Genomic DNA, 21,369 nt, shown 5'->3' with positions numbered 1-21,369 from the left:
GTTGTAAGGTTGAAATACCTTCTAAGGAATCTCCAATTCTAGGCTATCTGACTTGATATTAATATAAAATTTAAAATTAAAAGAATCACTTGGTTTACGCATTATTATAGAAGCAAGCAATGCCATTTCCTAGTAATTCATATATAAAACTGCGATGTCTGTGAAAATATAAGGTACCATTCAAACAACCCTGCTTATGTAAAATGAACGTTAAGGGTTGTTCTAAGGAAAATAATGAGAAAAAGTACTATGAAGAAAAACGTAAGGTTAGGGCAACTCTAGAGTGCTTCCCCCTGAGTTCTAATTCCAACAGCTTCACTGACAAACTATGCTCAATTTCCTCATCTTTAAACTAGAGATAATAATAGCATCTATCTCACAGGATCAAAGTTGAATACAGTGCCTGGTACATGGTAAGTACACAATAAATATTAGTTATTATATCACTGCCTTTGCAGACCTGCTGAAAAACATCCTCTTTGGGGTCACGTTTGGTTCCTGAGTGGAGGGTATTCACATGCGCCCCCTCACTATCACTGCTGACAGATGACCGGCACTCTGGGCCATGCAGCAGGTCGTCCCATAACATATCCTCGGTCTCTGAGTCGTGACGGGTGCTTTCTGAGTCTCTTCTCAACATGTTGAGGCTTCGAGAGCCGCCACTCACACCAGACCTAGAGCCCTTTAAAGGAAAAAGAAAATTGTTTTCATTCATTTTTTTAAACAATTATATATCTGAAATAAAATTAAGACAAGTTAATTAAGGTGATGGCTGGCAAGCTTTCATAAGTTGATCACCATGTATTCATTTGTTCACAAGCCTTCATATAACAATAATACATTTTAATATTTAAATGCTAAACTCTAATGACTCTCTAACAAGCAAGTCTTTAAAGGGACTCCCTCTAAGAAGTTACTGCCAAGTCATGGGATTGTTCAACTAAGGTGCCCTGGGATAGGAGTGACTCCTGCAAGGAGTTCACCTCCGGAGGACCCACCCTGCATGTAGGTGTGGCTGAGCCTTTGACTTACCCAAAATGCCCCCTCCTCTAAGCAACATGAACTTGCTTATAGAGCTTGAGTCAAACTTTGTCCACGACCCCAACTGCCTTGTTAATCAAAACAAAAACCACACTACCATCATGTACTCTGCTCACCTCTGAATGACAACATTCCAAACATACAACATACCCATTAGCTTTCATGATGAGATTTACTGCTCCCATGTCTCAGAGGTCCTTTCCCAAAAATCTGTCCTCAGCCTCAATCCCATTTACATTGGAATGATGCTTAAGAATAAACTCCATATTCCAAGTTAATATTAAGTAGCCTTCTCATCATTTGGAGTCTGAGGAATCTTCCTGAGCATCATCTATGATACTTTTAAGATTAGAGTCAAAGTGAAAAAGAGTTCATGCTCTTTCAGCACACCTGGGACCAGTGAGAGTGACCCTGGCCAAGCTCTTTCCCCAGGAATCACGCTCAGGAATTCACCATTCTCATTACTCATTCACCTATGAGTAGTCATATAAAAGCTGCTAGATAGATAGATAGACAGATGGAGGCAGGAAGGACAGGCAAATATAAACACTATTTTAGGTCAGAAAAGGAAATGATGAAGCTATTACATTCAAGAGTATATCTTAAATAATGATCTCTCAAAAAGATACATTACCTGACCGAAGGCTGCAGATTCAAACTCTGATTCAGCCAGACTATCCGAATCTCGCACAATATGACAGCATTTAGTAGAGGTCTTCTTTACCTGCCAAAAAACCAAGGCAACAACACAACAGGAAAACATGTTAAATACCTTGTTACTATTCAGTGATTTAGGAGTTAATGCCTATACTTTTATAAACTAATATAAAAATTACCTGAGTGTTTAGGTGCCTTGACAATATTGACTTTCTAGTTTTAACTTCACAACCATTGTCACTTGAGGCCCCTTCCACACTCCTACGCAGTATCATCATCTGTGTCTGGGCTTCACCATCTTCCTCACTTGACAGATCATCTGAAATTCCATTACCCAAACGCCTAACAGCCTCCTATAAAGAGAACAGCAATTTCTTCATGGGGAACAGCCCAAAATACTCTTTATGTGTAAAAACTAAGAAGCAACAAAAGTAAACTAAACCAAAACTGAACAAACCTCTATATTACTTGGTCTCAATAAGAAAAATATTGAACTTTCCTGAAGCTAAATAGCCTAAATGATAAGGCAGTGTTACCGAGAAGTTACAAGCATACTTGAGTCAAACTCTATGTCTGAATCCCCAGCTCTTCCTTACTAGCTATGTAACCTTAGGCAAGTAACATCATTCCAATGTAAATGGGATTGAGGCTGAGGACAGATTTTTGGGAAAGGACCTCTGAGACATGGGAGCAGTAAATCTCATCATGAAAGCTAATGGGTATGTTGTATGTTTGGAATGTTGTCATTCAGAGGTGAGCAGAGTACATGATGGTAGTGTGGTTTTTGTTTTGATTAACAAGGCAGTTGGGGTCGTGGACAAAGTTTGACTCAAGCTCTATAAGCAAGTTTCTCTGAGGCTCAGTTTCCTCATCTGAAAAGTGCTGATAATAAAATCACCTATTTCAGAGTTGTTGAAACAATTCAATGAGTTACTACATGTAAAGCACTTAGTAATGGATTATAGTAATGGCTCAAGAAGATTAGCTATTATTGTAATTACTAAATGCCACAGTCTAACAAATGAGAAAATATTTTAAGACCATAAAATAGAAGTGCAGTGAGTTTTACAGCAGAACATCTCTACTAAATCTAGAAAACAGTTTTCCAAACCTTACCATACTATCACTGCCTCACACTAACCTATTAAATCTAGCAATCTACTGCTAAGGCTGGGGCAATAGCAGATGCAATAACAAGTTCCAGTCCTAGAAATTTGAACAATGAGCTAGTCTTTATGTGATATTCTCCTTTTCATGTCCTTTATTTATTTCATAGACAAATTACACAAACCTAATAGTATCTGTTTTGTATAGAGCCTAAGAATAGCAACATTTCACATGGGAAAGAAAAGGTTTTGTTATATTTGTACTCTTCTAAACCTTACCCTCCAGCACTTCTCTCCATCTGAAAATTTTGCTTTCTCTCTTGTTTGCCACATTCTAATCTCTGGTCGGCACTGCCTCTTCTTAGTCACAGGATGCAGACAACTTGAGTCATTGTCAGTTTCAGTCCCTTTGTTGCTTATTAATTTTTCTCTTTTAGTCCTATTTTTTAAAAGGAAAAAAAGAAATTACCAACTAGTTCTCTGAAAGTAGTATTTCTATGAAATCATTCTTTTGGGAATACAATGTATTATTCTAAAAACCAAGAAAATTCAGAAATCATATTTTTCAAGTTCTAACTCGTTCAAGCGTATATAGGAAGCCACAATATAATTATCTCTAGTCTCCAAAGACGCATCTCAATTGGTTGAGAGTAAGCCTGTTCTCTGAAGTTTTCCAAGTAAGTAGGTTCACAGCGTTTACCACTTTCTCTCTCAAATATAATGCTGCCTCCTACCTCATGTCACTTGTTTATGCCACTTCACAGAATGTCTTCCCCTCTCCTGTCCTTCAAAGCCCAGCAACTCTCAGCCCCTCCATGACACCTACTGGCTACTTCACTCCATCTGCTGAACTGCATGGCCTTTAGTCAGCATGTAATAATTTCTAATACTCCAACACTGATGTGACTTCATCATACCTACTACTCTTATCTTCCTAATTAGATGGTAAAATCAGTGAGAACAGGGATGCATGTATTCAACATGAAGAACTCAAACACTTCAACTAAAGAATGTAAATACAGCTTTAGAAAAATATGTAACCATCTGGGTACCCTCTGCCTTTCAAAAGCTCACATAATACCACTCTGCTTTATAAAAGACCCTCATCAGTACCTGTTCTAACTGAAAAAAGTCCCAAGAGGACTTTCAAGTTTGCAAAAAAGGCAAAAAAACAAATAAACACAGCGTTCAGAGTTTGTCTTGCAGCAAGCACCTGTAAGGGCAGCGCAGCCCGTTCCGTGAGTGGCCCCACCTAGCTTCTTCCCAGAAGTCGTGCTCAGCAGCTCACCATCAAGCTGCCATGGCTTTGAACTGTGCCTGTGAGCATCTGTGCTTCATCTCAACTTATTTTGTGCATCCCTTAGCAAGAGGCATGTTCAGGTATAAGAAAAGCTGAAGAGAAGTTATTTTGAGGGTCTGGAAACACTCAAACAAATTTCATAGAAATTAACAGTAATTGCTTCTCTGCTTTATGCTATTTCAGCTTAGGAGGGATTCACAGGAATGCTCTACTTTCCACACAGTGGGGGAAACCTGTACTTCATCTTCAGAAAAGGAACTACAAAAGAACTTTATTTTTGACTCACAATCATCAATATATGACAAAATAAGTATTTCTTTGGGTTATACTAGTGCTCTCACAAACTGAAAAATGAGAGGCAGAATTATCCAGGATCCATTTCCCTTTCTATCCTACAGCCAATCCACACCAGCCTCTTGTCCTGTATCCCATTTCTGAAGAGGTAACGGATCATTTTTAAATCCTTCTCTTCCTTAAGATGTTAACTGATATTGTTTAAATATTATCCTTTCAGAGTACTTAAACTTCTGTAATCTTGTGGTCTAAAAAATCATTTTCCATATCCAAAAGCTGCCACAGGTGAGCAGCTGCCCGGCACAGGCAGAGAATGCCTGGGCAAGGAGCGAAGGGGCGCCGTTCTCGCAGGAGAGCACACAGGCATGCCTGCCTCTCCCCTCGGGGCTCGGGGCTGCCCCACCCATCACGGCTCAGGAAATTAACCCGGAATCTGCTCCCAGTGTGCGGGTAACTGGCACAGGCAGTGGAGAAGGGCACGGCAACCAGCAAGCAGGAAGGGACTTTGTTCTCCCAGCTAACACAAGTGCTACCTGCCTATGACTACCTCTATCACCATGAAAAGGTAGAAGGATTTGGTCCAGTCCAGAATCACCCAGGCAACCCCCAAGAGAGGGCCTGGGGACACAGATGTAACCAATCTTCCTGTAAAAGAATTTAAAATAAAGGTCATAACCATGCTGATGGACCTGCAGAGAAATATGCAAGAGCTAAAAGATCAAGTTGGGAGGGAGAATACAGAAATAAAACAATCTCTGGAAGGCCGTAAAGCAGACTGGATGAGGTACAAGAGGCTGTTAATGGAATAGAAATCAGAGAACAGGAATACAGAGAAGCTGAAGCAGAGAGAGATAAAAGGATCTCCAGGAATAAAAGAATATTAAGAGAACAGTGTAACCAATACAAAAGGAACAATATTTGCATTATAGGGGTACCAGAAGAAGAAGAGAGAGAAAAAGGGATAGAAAGTGTCTTCGAAGAAATAATTGCTGAAAACTTCCCAAAACTTGGGGAGGAAAGAGTCTCTCAGATGATGGAAGCCCACAGATTTCGCAACATGAGAGAACCAAATATGACAACACCAAGACATATAATAATTAAAATGGCAAAGATCAAAGACAAGGACAGAGTATTAAAGGCAGCCAGAGAGAGAAAAAAGGTCACCTACAAAGGAAAACCCATCAGGCTATCATCAGACTTCTCAACAGAAACCTTACAGGCCAGAAGAGAATGGCATGATATATTTAATGCAATGAAACAGAAGGGCCTTGAACCAAGAATACCGTATCCAGTACGATTATAATTTAAATATGAAGGAGAGATTAAACAATTCCCAGACAAGCAAAACTTGAGGGAATTTGCCTCCCACAAACCACCTCTACAGGGTATTTTAGAGGAACTGCTCTAGATGGAAGCACTCCTAAGGCTAAACAGATGTCACCAGAGAAAATAAAATCACAGCAAAGAAAGCAGACCAACCAAATACTAACTAAAGGCAAAAAATAAAATCAACTATTCAAAAAAGCAGTCAAAGGAGACACAAAAGAGTACAGAATAAAACACCTAACATAAAGAATGGAGGAGGAGGAATAAGAAGGGAGAGAAATAAAGAATCACCAGATTGTGTTTACAGTAGATTAATACGCGAGTTAAGTTAGACAGTAAGATAGTAAAGAAGCTAACCTTGAACCTTTGGTAACCATGAATCTAAAGCCTGAATGGCAATAAGTAAATATCTTTCAATAATCACCCTAAATATAAATGGACTGAATGCACCAATCAAAAGACAAAGAGTAATAGAATGGATAAAAAAGCAAGACCCATCTATATGCTGCTTATAAGAGACTCACCTCAAACCCAAAGATACACACAGACGAAGAGTCAAGGGATGGAAAAAGATATTTCATGCAAACAATAGGGAGAAAAAAGCAGGTGTTGCAGTACTTGTATCAGACAAAACAGACTTCAAAACAAAGAAAGTAACAAGAGATAAAGAAGGACATTACATAATGATAAAGGGGCAGTCCAACAAGAGGATATAACCATTATAAATATCTATGCACCCAACACAGAAGCACCAACATATGTGAAAGAAATACTAACAGAATTAAAGGAGGAAATAGAATGCAATGCATTCGTTCTAGGAGACTTCAACACACCACTCACTTCAAAGGACAGATCCACCAGACAGAAAATAAGTAAGGACACAGAGGCAATGAGCAACACATTACAACAGATGGACCCAATAGACATCTACAGAACTCTACACCCAAAAGCAGCAGGATACACATTTTCTCAAGTGCACATGGAACATTTTCCAGAATAGACCACATACTAGGCCACAAAAAGAGCCTCAGTAAATTTAAAAAGACTGAAATTCTACCAACCAACTTCTCAGACCACAAAGGTATAGAACTAGAAATAAACTCTACAAAGAAAACAAAAAGGTTTACAAACACATGGAGACTTAACAACATGCTCCTAAATAATCAATGGATCAATGACCAAATTAAAATAGAGATCAAGCAATATATGGAGACAAATGATAGCAACAGCACAAAGCCCCAACTTCTGTGGGATGCAGTGAAGGCAGTTCTAAGAGGAAAGTATATAGCAATCCAGGCATATTTAAAGAAGGAAGAACAATCCCAAATGAACAGCCTAAAGTCACAATTATTGAGATTGGAAAAAGAAGAACAAATGAGGCCCAAAGTCAGCAGAAGGAGGGACATAATAAAAATCAGAGAAGAAATAATAAAATTGAGAAGAACAAAACAACAGAAAAAAATCAGTGAAACCAAGAGCTGGTTCTTTGAGAAAATAAACAAAATAGATAAGCCCCTAGCCAGACTTATTAAGAAAGAAACAGAATCTACACACATCAACAGAATCAGAAATGAGAAAGGAAAAATTATGACAGACCCAACAGAAATACAGAGAATTATTAGAGAATACTATGAGAATCTATATGCTAACAAACTGGAAAACTTAGAAGAAATGGACAACTTCCTAGAAAAATACAACCCTTCCAAGACTGACCAAGGAAGAAACAGAAAATCTAAACAGACCAATTACCAGCAAAGAAACTGAATCAGTAATCAAAAAGCTACCAAAGAACAAAACCCCCGGGCCAGATGGATTTACCACAGAATTTTATCAGACATACAGAGAAGACATAATACCCATTCTCCTTAAAGTTTTCCAAAAAATAGAAGAGGACGGAATACTTCCAAACTCATTCTATGAAGCCAGCATCACTGAAATACCAAAACCAGGCAAAGACACCACAAAAAAATAAAATTACAGACTAATATCCATGATGAACATAAATGTAAAAAGACTCAACAAAATATTAGCAAACCGAATTCCAAAAAACATCAAGAAGATCACACACCACGATTAAGTGGGATTCATCTCAGAGATGCAAGGATGGTACAACATGCAAAAATCCATCAACATCATCCACTACATAAACAAAAAGGACAAAAACCACGATTATCTCCATAGATGCTGAAAAAGCATTCAACAAAATTTGACATCCATTCATGATAAAAACTCTCAACAAAATGGGTATAGAGGGCAAGTTCCTCAACATAATAAAGGCCATATATGAAAAACCCACAGACATCATACTTAACAGCGAGAAGCTGAAAGCTTTTCCTCTGAGATCGGGAACAAGACAAGGATACCCACTCTCCCCACTGTTATTCAACATAGTACTGGACGTCCTAGCCATGGCAATCAGACAAAACAAAGAAATACAAGGCATCCAGATTGGTAAAGAATAAGTCAAAACTGTCACTATTTGCAGATGACATGATATTGTACATAAAAAAACCCTAAAGACAGCACTCCAAAACTACTAGAACAAATATCTGAATTCAGCAAAGTTGCAGGATACAAAATTAATACACAGAAATCTGTTGCTTTCCTATATACTAACAATGAACTAGCAGAAAGAGAAATCAGGAAAACAATTCCATTCACAATTGCAACAAAAAGAATAAAATAGCTAGGAATAAACCTATCCAAGGAAGTGAAAGACCTATACCCTGAAAACTGCAAAACACTCTTAAGAGACATCAAAGAGGACACTAACAAATGGAAATTCATCCCATGCTCTTGGGTAGGAATAACCAATATTGTCAAAATGACCATCCTGCCTAAAGCAATCTACAGATTCAATGCAATGCCTATCAAAATACCAACAGCATTCTTCAACGAACTGGAACAAACAGTTTTAAAATTCATATGGAACCACAAAAGAACCCCGAAGAGCCAAAGCAATCCCGAAAAGGAAGAATAAAGCAGGAGGAATCTCGCTTCCCAACTTCAAACTCTACTACAAAGCCACATAATCAAGACAATTTGGTACTGGCACAAGAACAGAGCCACAGACCAGTGGAACAGAATAGAGACTCAAGACATTAACCCAAACATATATGGTCAATTAATAAATGATAAAGGAGCCATGGACATACAATGGGGAAATGACAGCCTCTTCAACAGCTGGTGTTACAAAACTGGACAGCTACATGGAAGAGAATGAAACTGGATCATTGTCTAACCCCATACACAAAAGTAAATTCGAAATGGATCAAAGACCTGAATGTAAGTCATGAAATCATAAAACTATTAGAAAAAAACATAGGCAAAAATCTCTTGGACATAAACATGAACAACTTCTTCATGAACATATCTCCCCAGGCAAGGGAAACAAAAGCAAAAATGAACAAGTGGGACTATATCAAGCTGAAAAGCTTCTGTACAGCAAAGGACACTATCAGTAGAACAAAAAGGCATCCTATGGTATGGGAGAGTATATTCATAAATGACATATCCGATAAGGAATTGACATCCAAAATATATAAAGAGCTCACGCACCTCAACAAACAAAAAGTGAATAATCCAATTAAAAAAATGGTCAGAGGAGCTGAACAGACAGTTCTCCAAAGAAGAAATTCAGATGGCCAACAGGCACATGAAAAGATGCTCCACATTGCTAGTCATCAGAGAAATGCAAATTAAAACCACAATGAGATATCACCTCACACCAGTAAGGGTGGCCGACATCCAAAAGACAAACAACAACAAATGTTGGCGAGGCTGTGGAGAAAGGGGAACCCTCCTACACTGCTGGTGGGAATGTAAATTAGTTCAACCATTGTGGAAAGCAGTATGGAGGTTCATCAAAATGCTCAAAATAGAAATACCATTTGACTCAGGAATTCCACTCCTAGGAATTTACCCTAAGAATGCAGCAGCCCAGTTTGAAAAAGACAAATGCACCCCTATGTTTATCGCAGCACTATTTACAATAGCCAAGAATTGGAAACAACCTAAGTGCCCATCAGTAGATGAATGGATAAAGAAGATGTGGTAGATATACACAATGGAGTATTATTCAGCCATAAGAAGAAAACAAATCCTACCATTTGCAACAACATGGATGGAGCTAGAGGGTATTATGCTCAGTAAAATAAGCCAGGCAGAGAAAGACAAGTATCAATGATTTCACTCATCTGTGGAGTAGAACAACAAAGAAAAAAACTGAAGGTGCAAAATAGCAGCAGACTCACAGAACCCAAGAATGGACTAACAGTTACCTAGGAGAAAGGGACTGGGGAGGATGGGTGGGAAGGGAGGGATAAGTGGGGGGAAAAAAGAAAGGAGTCATTATGATTAGCATGTATAATGAAGGAGGGGGCACAGGGAGGTCTGTACAACACACAGAAGACAAGTAGTGACTCTATAGCATCTTACTACGCTTATGGACAGAGACTGTAATGGGGTATGTGGGGCAGACTTGGTGATGTGGGGAGTCTAGTAAACATAATGTTCCTTATGTAACTGTACATTAATGATACCAAAAAAAAATCATTAAAGCTAAAACAGAATAAACTTATTATGGTAGATTACTAGACTTCCAGGTAACATGGCAGACAGTAGAGACATTTCAATTAAGCAAATCCTTCTAGAACCCTTAAAACTTGCACCACAATGATAATACATTTACACTGCAATCTCCCATGACCTAACCAGAGTATATACAATGTAAACACTGATGTGAATACAAAATCAAATAAAAGTTCCAATGTAGCACTTCCCACCTGTTGCCAAAGACAGTCCACCAAAAACCACCAATGAAGGGTGCAGATTCCAAAGTTTCTACTCCTCTGATTTTGTCAGAGGCATTACTTCCATTTTCTCGGCTCACATCACCATTTACAGTTTTCCGTAATTTTCTACAAAAAAATATTTCAATAACTTCAGATCATTCAATATCCTTTCCATTTCTACTCAAAATATCCCTACAGAAAATTATACCAATGGATTACTACCTGAAGTTAAATATAATGAAGTTCATATAATGAGGATAAATTATGCAAGAACATTTCTGACTTAAGGGCAAAACAGATTCCAAACTAAAGCCCTGTATTACCATGCTGTTCAATATTTAAAGAAATAGAGCTATTATTCACTACTAGAAGGAAAATTTTCACATGTATGACCAATTTTTTCAGGTACTTTCAACACCACTAGCAGAAGGAAGAATTTCTTTAAATATGAATGTCAGAAATCTAACCCATTTGGGACATTTATCAGTAGAACACAAAATAATAGTAACTGATCACCTTTTACTGATATACTATGCAGATAAAAAATATTGCCTATAAATACCAATGAGACACAACCCAGCATTTGATTTGATAGAAATCTTTAAATCAATTGAACTTTCAAGGAATCTTTTCTTTTTTGGAAATAAAAAGTGAAAATAACATTTAAAAATAAGAATGAATATGTTGAAATTCATTGCACCAAATGAAAAAAATCTTAGTTACTGCTTATGGAAATAAAAATCTATATATTTTGAGGAAAGAGAATAGCACTTGGAAGATAATAACACATATACCTTATAACCCTGAACAGTTCCAGGACCCATATGTAGCACATAACCAATAAAAACATGACATGAATTAATGTGTAGAAAAGTCAAATATATCTTTATTAAAAGTTTAAAACACATAGAAATCCATTCTTAGTATACATTATTGAAAAGGTAAAAACTTTAGCAGTATTAACCCTTGAGCAATTCTTTAGTAGCACCAACCCTTTAATAATATAACCCTATGTACTAAGATCCTTGTTTACATAGTGAATTTTCACCAAATTTTGATTGACTGAATGAATAGGAATGTTTTTCAAGATCATTATTTAAGAATTTAAGATTAATTGGAATTTTCCTTTTAAACAACTGTATTGAATGACAAAATCCCACCTGGGATTAAAAGTTCATGACAATCTTAGCATCAGGGAGAAAAGTGAAAAGTAAAACATTTTTAAGACAAAAAATAATGAAAGGTATACACAAAGGAGGAAGACTTTCTATTAATTTAACCAAGGATTTTTGTAATCTCTACAATGCTTCTCCCAGAAAATACACAACTACAGTGTAATTTCTCATCTCACCTTCTTCTCCGATTTCCATTGTTTCCTGATGGCCTTGTTATCTGAGTAGACACAATTTGACAGTGGACAGTTCCCATGAGTAACATAAGGCACAAGGGTCCAAGTACTTCACTTACATTCACAATAGGCATCATAAAATATAACACGAGCGCTATGACTGAAAAAAGAGGTTTCAAAATTAGAGCTTATCTTTAAAACTAATTCTGGTTACTATATACATTATTTCTATAAAAATCTATCATTTTTAAAAGTGCACAGTAAAATCACTGAATTTCCTACAGTACAATCCACCTGCACATTAGATGAGGGAAAACCTGAAGCCTTAGATCACAGAGCAAGTAAAGAATAATGTGTTCAAAGGATCTGCCTTTCTGGCAGTATGATAATCTAGGTATTTCAAAAGGCTTTCCACCAAAAAACAGCAAGATTCTGTATAACATATATACTTTGAAGTGTTCTGCTCAGAGGAACAATGGTAATACAGGTAGCAATTAGTAAAACTGAGATTTGAACCCAGGCCGTAGGGCTCTGAACCCTTACCTTACTCTTAACTACTAAACTAAATGGCCTCTTTGTATACGTATATGAAATGTACAAAGAAATAAATGACGAAACAGAAAATAGAACAAAATTATCTCCAAAAAACTTCCAGATAGAATCCTACTGATGAGTTCTTTCTCAGACTTTAAAATAATGATAATTGTTGTGCTATATAAACTATTCCTATATGGAGAAAAAACTGTCAAATTAATTTCATGCCCTAATACCCTGATAGTCAAATAGCACCAAAACAATAAACTAAAAAATATGATTTGTGAATGCAGATATAAATTTACCACTAACATTATTAGGCACCATGAAGGGAGGGATTTTTGTCTACTTTCTTCATGGCTACACCTAGGTCAGTATCTAGCACATAGTAGGCACTCAGTATTTGTTGAATGGATTGAAATACTGTCAGTGTAAATCCAACAATACAACAAAAGAACAATTCAGCAAAACCATGTATGGTTTATGTTAGAAGGATAGCTGGAAATCTACCTCACAGCCTGTAATAGTGCTTGGTACAAACATGGTAGGCACTAAAGTATTTGTTGATGGAACTGATTTAATCTAATAATTTAATATGATGTAATTTTGGACACATACATACAAATCATCTCAATTGACAATTGTGTAAAAGGTCTTTGTCTTGATTCCTGAGAAGTAACCTCTAAGCCCTTGAAATTTCCCAAGTGATGGAAGTATCTTTGTTTTTCATGGTGACCCCCTTGGACCATACCTGATAATTTATGCTAATGAGGTGACAAGATGGGGGTAGCTATACTAGAAAGATCAAGCATGTGATTAGAGGGTTGGGGTTTTGAGTCACACTGTATCAGCCTGAGTTCTGGATAGTGGGAGGGAGTAGGGGAAAATAAAGATTGAGTGCAACCACTTAGCCAATGATACTATCAATCATATCTAAATAAAAGCGCCTCAGTAAAAACTCTTGAGTACTGGAGTTTGGATAAGTTTCCCTGATTGGTAATGTTCTGTGCATACTGCTACCCATTATGGCTAGAAGGGTAACATATCCCTGAGAATGATGGAAAAATTTCTCTTTGGAACCCTCCCAGGCTATGCATCTCTTCTAATGTGTATTCTTTTGCTATTAAAAAAAAAAACTGATTATAAGTATAGCACTTTCCTGAGTTGAGTCCTTCTAGCAAATTAATGAATCTGAGGGAATGAGTGGGGGACCGTCAAAACTGAAGCCCACTTATCAGAAGTAAGGGTAGCTCTCCGGACTCCCAGAGTGAGGCTGGTGTCTGAAGTGAGGGCAGTCTTGCAAAGGACTATGCCTTTAACCTGTGAAGTTTGGTCCAACTCCAAAAGTGAAAAAGCACTTAACCTTAAATGCCAATATTTTCTAAATACTAGGAATATAAAAAATATTTCCCTAACATACTAAAGAACATACAAGAAAAATCAACATACATCATATTAATGAAGACATTCTGAATCAGAAACAAACCAATGATAACCATTCTTACTGTTATTACTTAACACTGTTCTGATAATGTTGCCTAAGTCAATAAAAATGAGTGAAAGTATAAAAAAGGAGACCAGATTTACATTATTTGGCAACAATACAGTTGTATAATTAGAAAATCTGAGAGAAGTACTGGTAAACTATTAAAATTAATGAACTAAAAAAAGTGACTGGTTATCACAATTTTAAATAAAAACTAATAGCTTTCAAAATGTGACATTACCCAGTTAAATTCATTAAAAAAATTTTACAAAAGCAGCAGCAACAAAAATTAGAACATATGGAAGCCCCCAAGTGTCCACTGATAGTTAAATATACAAACAAAATGTGGTATATACATTCAATGGATTATTATTCACCCTTAAAAGGAAGGAAATACTGACTCATGCTACAAATGGATGAACCTTGAAAACATGATACTAACCAGAGTAAGCCTGTTGCAAAAGAATAAACACTGTACGATTCCACTTATATGAGGTACCCAGAGTAATCAAATTCACAGAGACAGAAAGTAGGATGCTGGTTGCCAGGAGGGCAGACGGAGGAGGAATTGGAACTAGGGAGTTGTTACTGATTTGCAGGTACAGAGTTTCAGTTTGAAAAGCTGAAAAAAGCTCTGGAGATGGCTAGTGGTGATGGTTGCATAACAATGTGAATATACTTAATGCCACTGAACTATATACTTAAAAATGGTTAAGATGGTAAATTTTGTGTCATGTGTATTTTACCACAGTAAAAAAGGTTTAACTTCAAAATGATTTAAGCAGGTCTTATAAGAAAGAAAAAACCTACAAAGCTTTACTAAGAGAGATAGCAAAAGACCGAGAGATATATCAATTTTTTCCCATTTTCCTCAAAATGTATCTGTATCTATATCGGGAAGAGAGGTGAATTCCAGTCGAAATTCCAACTTTTGGTGGGGCTGATCATGATAAAATGATTCTAAATTATCTTGGAAAGAATAAGTAAAAACACCCCAGGAAAATGTTGAAAAAGCAGAAGAGGGAAATACCTGTCCTGTTCAATGTTACCACATATTAAACAACTGTAGTAATTTAAAAAATGTGGCACAATCTCCAGGAATGAAACAATGTTAAGAGAACTGTGTGACCAATCCAAAAGGAACAATATCCGTATTATAGGGGTCCCAGAAGAAGAAGAGAGAGGAAAAGAGATGGAAAGTATCTTAGAAGAAATAATTGCTGAAAACTTCCCCACACTGGGGGACGAAGTAATCGAACAGACCACGGAAATACACAGAACCCCCAACAGAAAGGATCCAAGAAGGACAACACCAAGACACATAATAATTAAAATGGCAAAGATCAAGGACAAGGAAAGAGTTTTAAAGGCAGCTAGAGAGAAAAAGGTCACCTATAAAGGGAAACCCATCAGGCTAACGTCAGATTTCTCAACAGAAACTTTACATGCCAGAAGAGAATGGCATGATATATTTAATACAATGAAACAGAAGGGCCTTGAACCAAGGATACTGTATCCAGCACGACTATCATTCAAATATGATGGTGGGATTAAACAATTCCCAGACAAACAAAAGCTGAGGGAATTTGCTTTCCACGAACCACCACTACAGAACATCTTACAGGGACTGCTCTAGATGGGAGCACTCCTAGAAAGAGCACAGCACAAAACACCCAACATATGAAGAATTGAGGAGGAGGAACAAGAAGGGAGAGAAGAAAAGAATCTCCAGACAGTGTATATAACAGCTCAATAAGCGAGCTAAGTTAGGCAGTAAGATACTAAAGAGGCTAACCTTGAACCTTTGGTAACCACGAATTTAAAGCCTGCAATGGCAATAAGTACATATCTTTCAATAGTCACCCTAAATGTTAATGAGTTGAATGCACCAATCAAAAGACACAGAGTAACAGAATGGATAAAAAAGCAAGACCCATCTATATGCTGCTTACAAGAAACTCACCTCAAACCCAAAGACATGCACAGACTAAAAGTCAAGGGATGGAAAAACATATTTCAAGCAAACAACAGTGAGAAGAAAGCAGGGGTTGCAGTACTAATATCAGACAAAATAGACTTCAAAACAAAGAAAGTAACAAGAGATAAAGAAGGACACTACATAATGATAAAGGGCTCAGTCAAACAAGAGGATATAACCATTCTAAATATATATGCACCCAACACAGGAGCACCAGCATATGTGAAACAAATACTAACAGAACTAAAGGGGGATATAGACTGCAATGCATTCATTCTAGGAGACTTCAACACACCACTCACCCCAAAGGATAGATCCACTGGGCAGAAAATAAGTAAGGACACGGAAGCACTGAACAACACAGTAGAGCAGATGGACCTAATAGACATCTATAGAACTCTACATCCAAAAGCAGCAGGATATACATTCTTCTCAAGTGCACATGGAACATTCTCCAGAATAGACCACATACTAGGCCACAAAAAGAGCCTCAGAAAATTCCAAAAGATTGAAATCCTACCAACCAACTTTTCAGACCACAAAGGCATAAAACTAGAAATAAACTGTACAAAGAAAGCAAAGAGGCTCACAAACACATGGAGGCTTAACAACACGCTCCTAAATAATCAATGGATCAATGACCAAATCAAAATGGAGATCCAGCAATATATGGAAACAAACGACAACAACAACACTAAGCCCCAACTTCGGTGGGACGCAGCAAAAGCAGTCTTAAGAGGAAAGTATATAGCAATCCAAGCATATTTAAAAAAGGAAGAGCACTCCCAAATGAATGGTCTAATGTCACAATTATCGAAATTGGAAAAAGAAGAACAGATGAGGCCTAAGGTCAGCAGAAGGAGGGACATAATAAAGATCAGAGAAGAAATAAATAAAATTGAGAAGAATAAAACAATAGCAAAAATCAATGAGACCAAGAGCTGGTTCTTCGAGAAAATAAACAAAATAGATAAGCCTCTAGCCAGACTTATTAAGAAGAAAAGAGAGTCAACACAAATCAACAGTATCAGAAACGAGAAAGGAAAAATCACGACGGAACCCACAGAAATGCAAAGAATTATTGGAGAATACTATGAAAACCTATATGCTAACAAGCTGGGAAACCTAGGAGAAATGGACAACTTCCTAGAAAAATATAACCTTCCAAGATTGACACAGGAAGAAACAGAAAATCTAAACAGACCAATTACCAGCAACGAAATTGAAGCGGTAATCAAAAAACTACCAAAGAACAAAACTCCCGGGCCAGATGGATTTACCTCGGAATTTTATCAGACATACAGGGAAGACATAATACCCATTCTCCTTAGAGTTTTCCAAAAAATAGAGGAGGAGGGGATACTCCCAAACTCATTCTATGAAGCTAACATCACCCTAATACCAAAACCAGGCAAAGACCCCACCAAAAAAGAAAACTAAAGACCAATATCCCTGATGAACGTAGATGCAAAAATACTCAACAAAATATTAGCAAACCGAATTCAAAAATACATCAAAAGGATCATACACCATGACCAAGTGGGATTCATCCCAGGGATGCAAGGATGGTACAACATTCGAAAGTCCATCAACATCATCCACCACATCAACAAAAAGAAAGACAAAAACCACATGATCATCTCCATAGATGCTGAAAAAGCATTTGACAAAGTTCAACATCCATTCATGTTAAAAACTCTCAGCAAAATGGGAATAGAGGGCAAGTACCTCAACATAATAAAGGCCATCTATGATAAACCCACAGCCAAGATTATATTGAACAGCGAGAAGCTGAAAGCATTTCCTCTGAGATCGGGAACTAGACAGGGATGCCCACTCTCTCCACTGTTATTTAACATAGTACTGGAGGTCCTAGCCACGGCAATCAGACAAAATAAAGAAATACAAGGAATCCAGATTGGTAAAGAAGAAGTTAAACTGTCACTATTTGCAGATGACATGATACTGTACATAAAAAACCCTAAAGACTCCACCCCAAAACTACTAGAACTGATATCGGAATACAGCAAAGTTGCAGGATACAAAATCAACACACAGAAATCTGTGGCTTTCCTATATACTATCAATGAACCAACAGAAAGAGAAATCAGGAAAACAACTCCATTCACAATTGCATCAAAAAAAATAAAATACCTAGGAATAAACCTAACCAAAGAAGTGAAAGACTTATACTCTGAAAACTACAAGTCACTCTTAAGAGAAATTAAAGGGGACACTAACAGATGGAAACTCATCCCATGCTCGTGGCTAGGAAGAATTAATATCGTCAAAATGGCCATCCTGCCCAAAGCAATATACAGATTTGATGCAATCCCTATGAAACTACCAGCAACATTCTTCAATGAACTGGAACAAATAATTCAAAAATTCATATGGAAACACCAAAGACCCCGAATAGCCAAAGCAATCCTGAGAAAGAAGAATAAAGTAGGGGGGATCTCACTCCCCAACTTCAAGCTCTACTATAAAGCCATAGTAATCAAGACAATTTGGTACTGGCACAAGAGCAGAGCCACAGACCAATGGAACAGACTAGAGAATCCAGACATTAACCCAGACATATATGGTCAATTAATATTTGATAAAGGAGCCATGGACATACAATGGCGAAATGACAGTCTCTTCAACAGGTGGTGCTGGCAAAACTGGACAGCTACATGTAGGAGAATGAAACTGGACCATTGTCTAACCCCATATACAAAAGTAAACTCAAAATGGATCAAAGACCTGAATGTAAGCCATGAAACCATTAAACTCTTGGAAGAAAACATAGGCGAAAACCTCTTAGACATAAACATGAGTGACCTCTTCTTGAATATATCTCCCCGGGCAAGGAAAACAACAGCAAAAATGAGTAAGTGGGACTATATTAAGCTGAAAAGCTTCTGTACAGCAAAAGACACCATCAATAGAACAACAAGGATCCCTACAGTATGGGAGAATATATTTGAAAATGACACATCCGATAAAGGCTTGACGTCCAGAATATATAAGGAGCTCACATGCCTCAACAAACAAAAAACAAATAACCCAATTAAAAAAATGGGCAGAGGAACTGAACAGACAGTTCTCCAAAAAAGAAATACAGATGGCCAACAGACACATGAAAAGATGCTCCACATCACTAATTATCAGAGAAATGCAAATTAAAACTACAATGAGGTATCACCTCACACCAGTAAGGATGGCTGCCATCCAAAAGACAAACAACAACAAATGTTGGCGAGGCTGTGGAGAAAGGGGAACCCTCCTACACTGCTGGTGGGAATGTAAGTTAGTTCAACCATTGTGGAAAGCAGTATGGAGGTATATCAAAATGCTCAAAACAGACTTACCATTTGACCCAGGAATTGCACTCCTAGGAATTTACCCTAAGAACGCAGCAATCAAGTTTGAGAAAGACAGATGCACCCCTATGTTTATTGCAGCACTATTTACAATAGCCAAGAATTGGAAGCAACCTAAATGTCCATCAATAGATGAATGGATAAAGAAGATGTGGTACATATACACAATGGAATACTACTCAGCCATAAGAAAAGGGCAAATCCAATCATTTGCAGCAACATGGATGGAGCTGGAGGGTATTATGCTCAGTGAAACAAGCCAAGCTGAGAAAGAGAAATACCAAATGATTTCACTTATCTGTGGAATATAAGAACAAAGGAAAAACTGAAGGCACAAAACAGCACCAGAATCACAGAACTCAAGAATGGACTAACAGGTACCAAAGGGAAAGGGACTGGGGAGGATGGGTGGGTAGGGAGGGATAAGGGGGGAGAAGTAGGGGGGTATTAAGATTAACATACATGGGGGGGTAGGAGAAAAGGGAGGGCTGTACAACACAGAGAAGGCAAGTAGTGATTCTATAACATTTTGCTATGCTGATGGACAGTGACTGTAAAGGGGTTTATAGGGGAGACCTGGTATAGGGGAGAGCCTAGTAAACATAATATTCGTCATGTAAGTGTAGATTAGTGATACCAAAAACAAAGCAAAAAAAAAAAAAAAAAAGGGCAGTTCCTGTGTGGTAACCTCCAACGAATTCTACACAAGGGTATAAAGGGCATATAAAAGTGTAGGCAAAGGGTCTGTTTGTGTTTATACAGAGGATCAAAGCCTAATTGGGCTATCCTGAAAATGAACTAAGATACGATATGAAAAAGAACTTCCAACATCTGCACTCTCTGGAAGACTCATGCCAGAAGATGATCATCAAAAAACCCCAACAAAGATCCACGCACTGCTACAGCAGTAGATGCACTCATCCCACCAGTTCATGGACTTGCCATGGGAATGAGGAAGGAGATATCTAAGCTGGCCTGTGCATACAGTAAAACAACAAATTTGACTGGATCTATACTGTTGGAACTCAACCAAGAATTTGGAGAAGTGCAAATTGTAGCGCTCCAAACTCTTACAACTACAGACTATTTACTGTTAAAAGAACATATGGCATGTGAACAGTCCCCAGGAATGGGTTGTTTTAATTTGTCTGATTTCTCTCAGACTGTTCAAGTTCAGTTGGACAATATCCACCATATCATAGATAAGTTTTCACAAATGCCTAAGGTGCCTTAATGGTTTTCTTGGTTTCACTGGAGATGGCTGGTAATTACAGATATGCTTTGGTTATGTAACTATACTCCTATTATGTTAATGTGTGTGCGCAATTTAAGTAGTAGCTTAAAACCTATATATGCTGAAGTTACTCTACAAGAAGATATGTCAAAGAAATAATCAATCTTCCCATGTTTTCTGCCGCCTGCTACTTCTATAACTTTTCTTCTTCCTTCCTAATTACAACCCTTAAATAGAATTCGTGCCTCATATCAAATTTACCGAGTATCATAACTCCTCCAAGTGGTAAAGATACCTCAAGACAAATGCTGGGCATAGAAGCCACAGGGCATAAATATGCAAAGAAGTAAAAAGCTAACCTTTTCAAACAATAAGGCTTCTCTCTCACTTACCAACTCTACATTTCCCTGTATGGCCCTGGAAGATGACTGGTTAGCCAGAGACGGGTAAGATTCCTCAAGGGAGGAACAACCTAAGACAGGCACAGTCGCAGGGGGGCCATCAGGTGAGAAATTGGGGATCAACAGAGGTGAGGCTTAGAACCTCACCCCCCCTGTTCTGAGAGAAATCTTCTGCATACGTGGATGTTTTATTGCCCTGGTCTAGCTTGGATTAACACATAGTCTACAGGCACACACCTGATCATCTACATTTGCTCTCTTACAACACTAAACTATGTTTTCTACCTTTATCTTGTATCTACCTACCACTTCAGCATTTTATTAAAAATAGTAATAATAAAGAGAGAAATGTGGTATCCACATATAAATCAAGTATAAAAACCAAATGAGTATTCATATTTGAACTGACTGTTTAGAGTTCATAATGCATGAGCAAAACCAAAAAGTTTCTGTGATGACTGCCCTTGTACTGTTCACCATGTAACTTATTCATTATGTAAGAA

General features: G+C 37.5%; 1 protein-coding gene across 6 annotated transcripts in view; it reads right to left on the bottom strand.

Moving 5' to 3' along the window:
- PHTF1 (putative homeodomain transcription factor 1) overlaps nt 1–21,369 on the bottom strand; it is a 56,974-nt gene that overhangs the window by 10,359 nt on the left and 25,246 nt on the right. For 5 of the 6 annotated variants that reach the window (XM_057500525.1, XM_036923405.2, XM_036923406.2 and 2 more), the window contains exons 6-11: nt 11,869–12,025; nt 10,509–10,643; nt 3,084–3,243; nt 1,878–2,051; nt 1,676–1,765; nt 461–682 (exon numbers count right to left, since the gene is read on the bottom strand). In XM_057500525.1, the coding sequence (XP_057356508.1) occupies nt 461–682; nt 1,676–1,765; nt 1,878–2,051; nt 3,084–3,243; nt 10,509–10,643; nt 11,869–12,025 (938 nt within the window). The remainder of the gene's footprint in view (nt 1–460; nt 683–1,675; nt 1,766–1,877; nt 2,052–3,083; nt 3,244–10,508; nt 10,644–11,868; nt 12,026–21,369) is intronic. The other variant, XM_036923407.2, reaches the window with a different exon arrangement.

This window comes from Manis pentadactyla, chromosome 4 (genome assembly GCF_030020395.1).
Source record: "Manis pentadactyla isolate mManPen7 chromosome 4, mManPen7.hap1, whole genome shotgun sequence".
Taxonomy (NCBI): domain Eukaryota; kingdom Metazoa; phylum Chordata; class Mammalia; order Pholidota; family Manidae; genus Manis; species Manis pentadactyla.
This window is presented reverse-complemented; position numbering and strand designations above follow the sequence as displayed.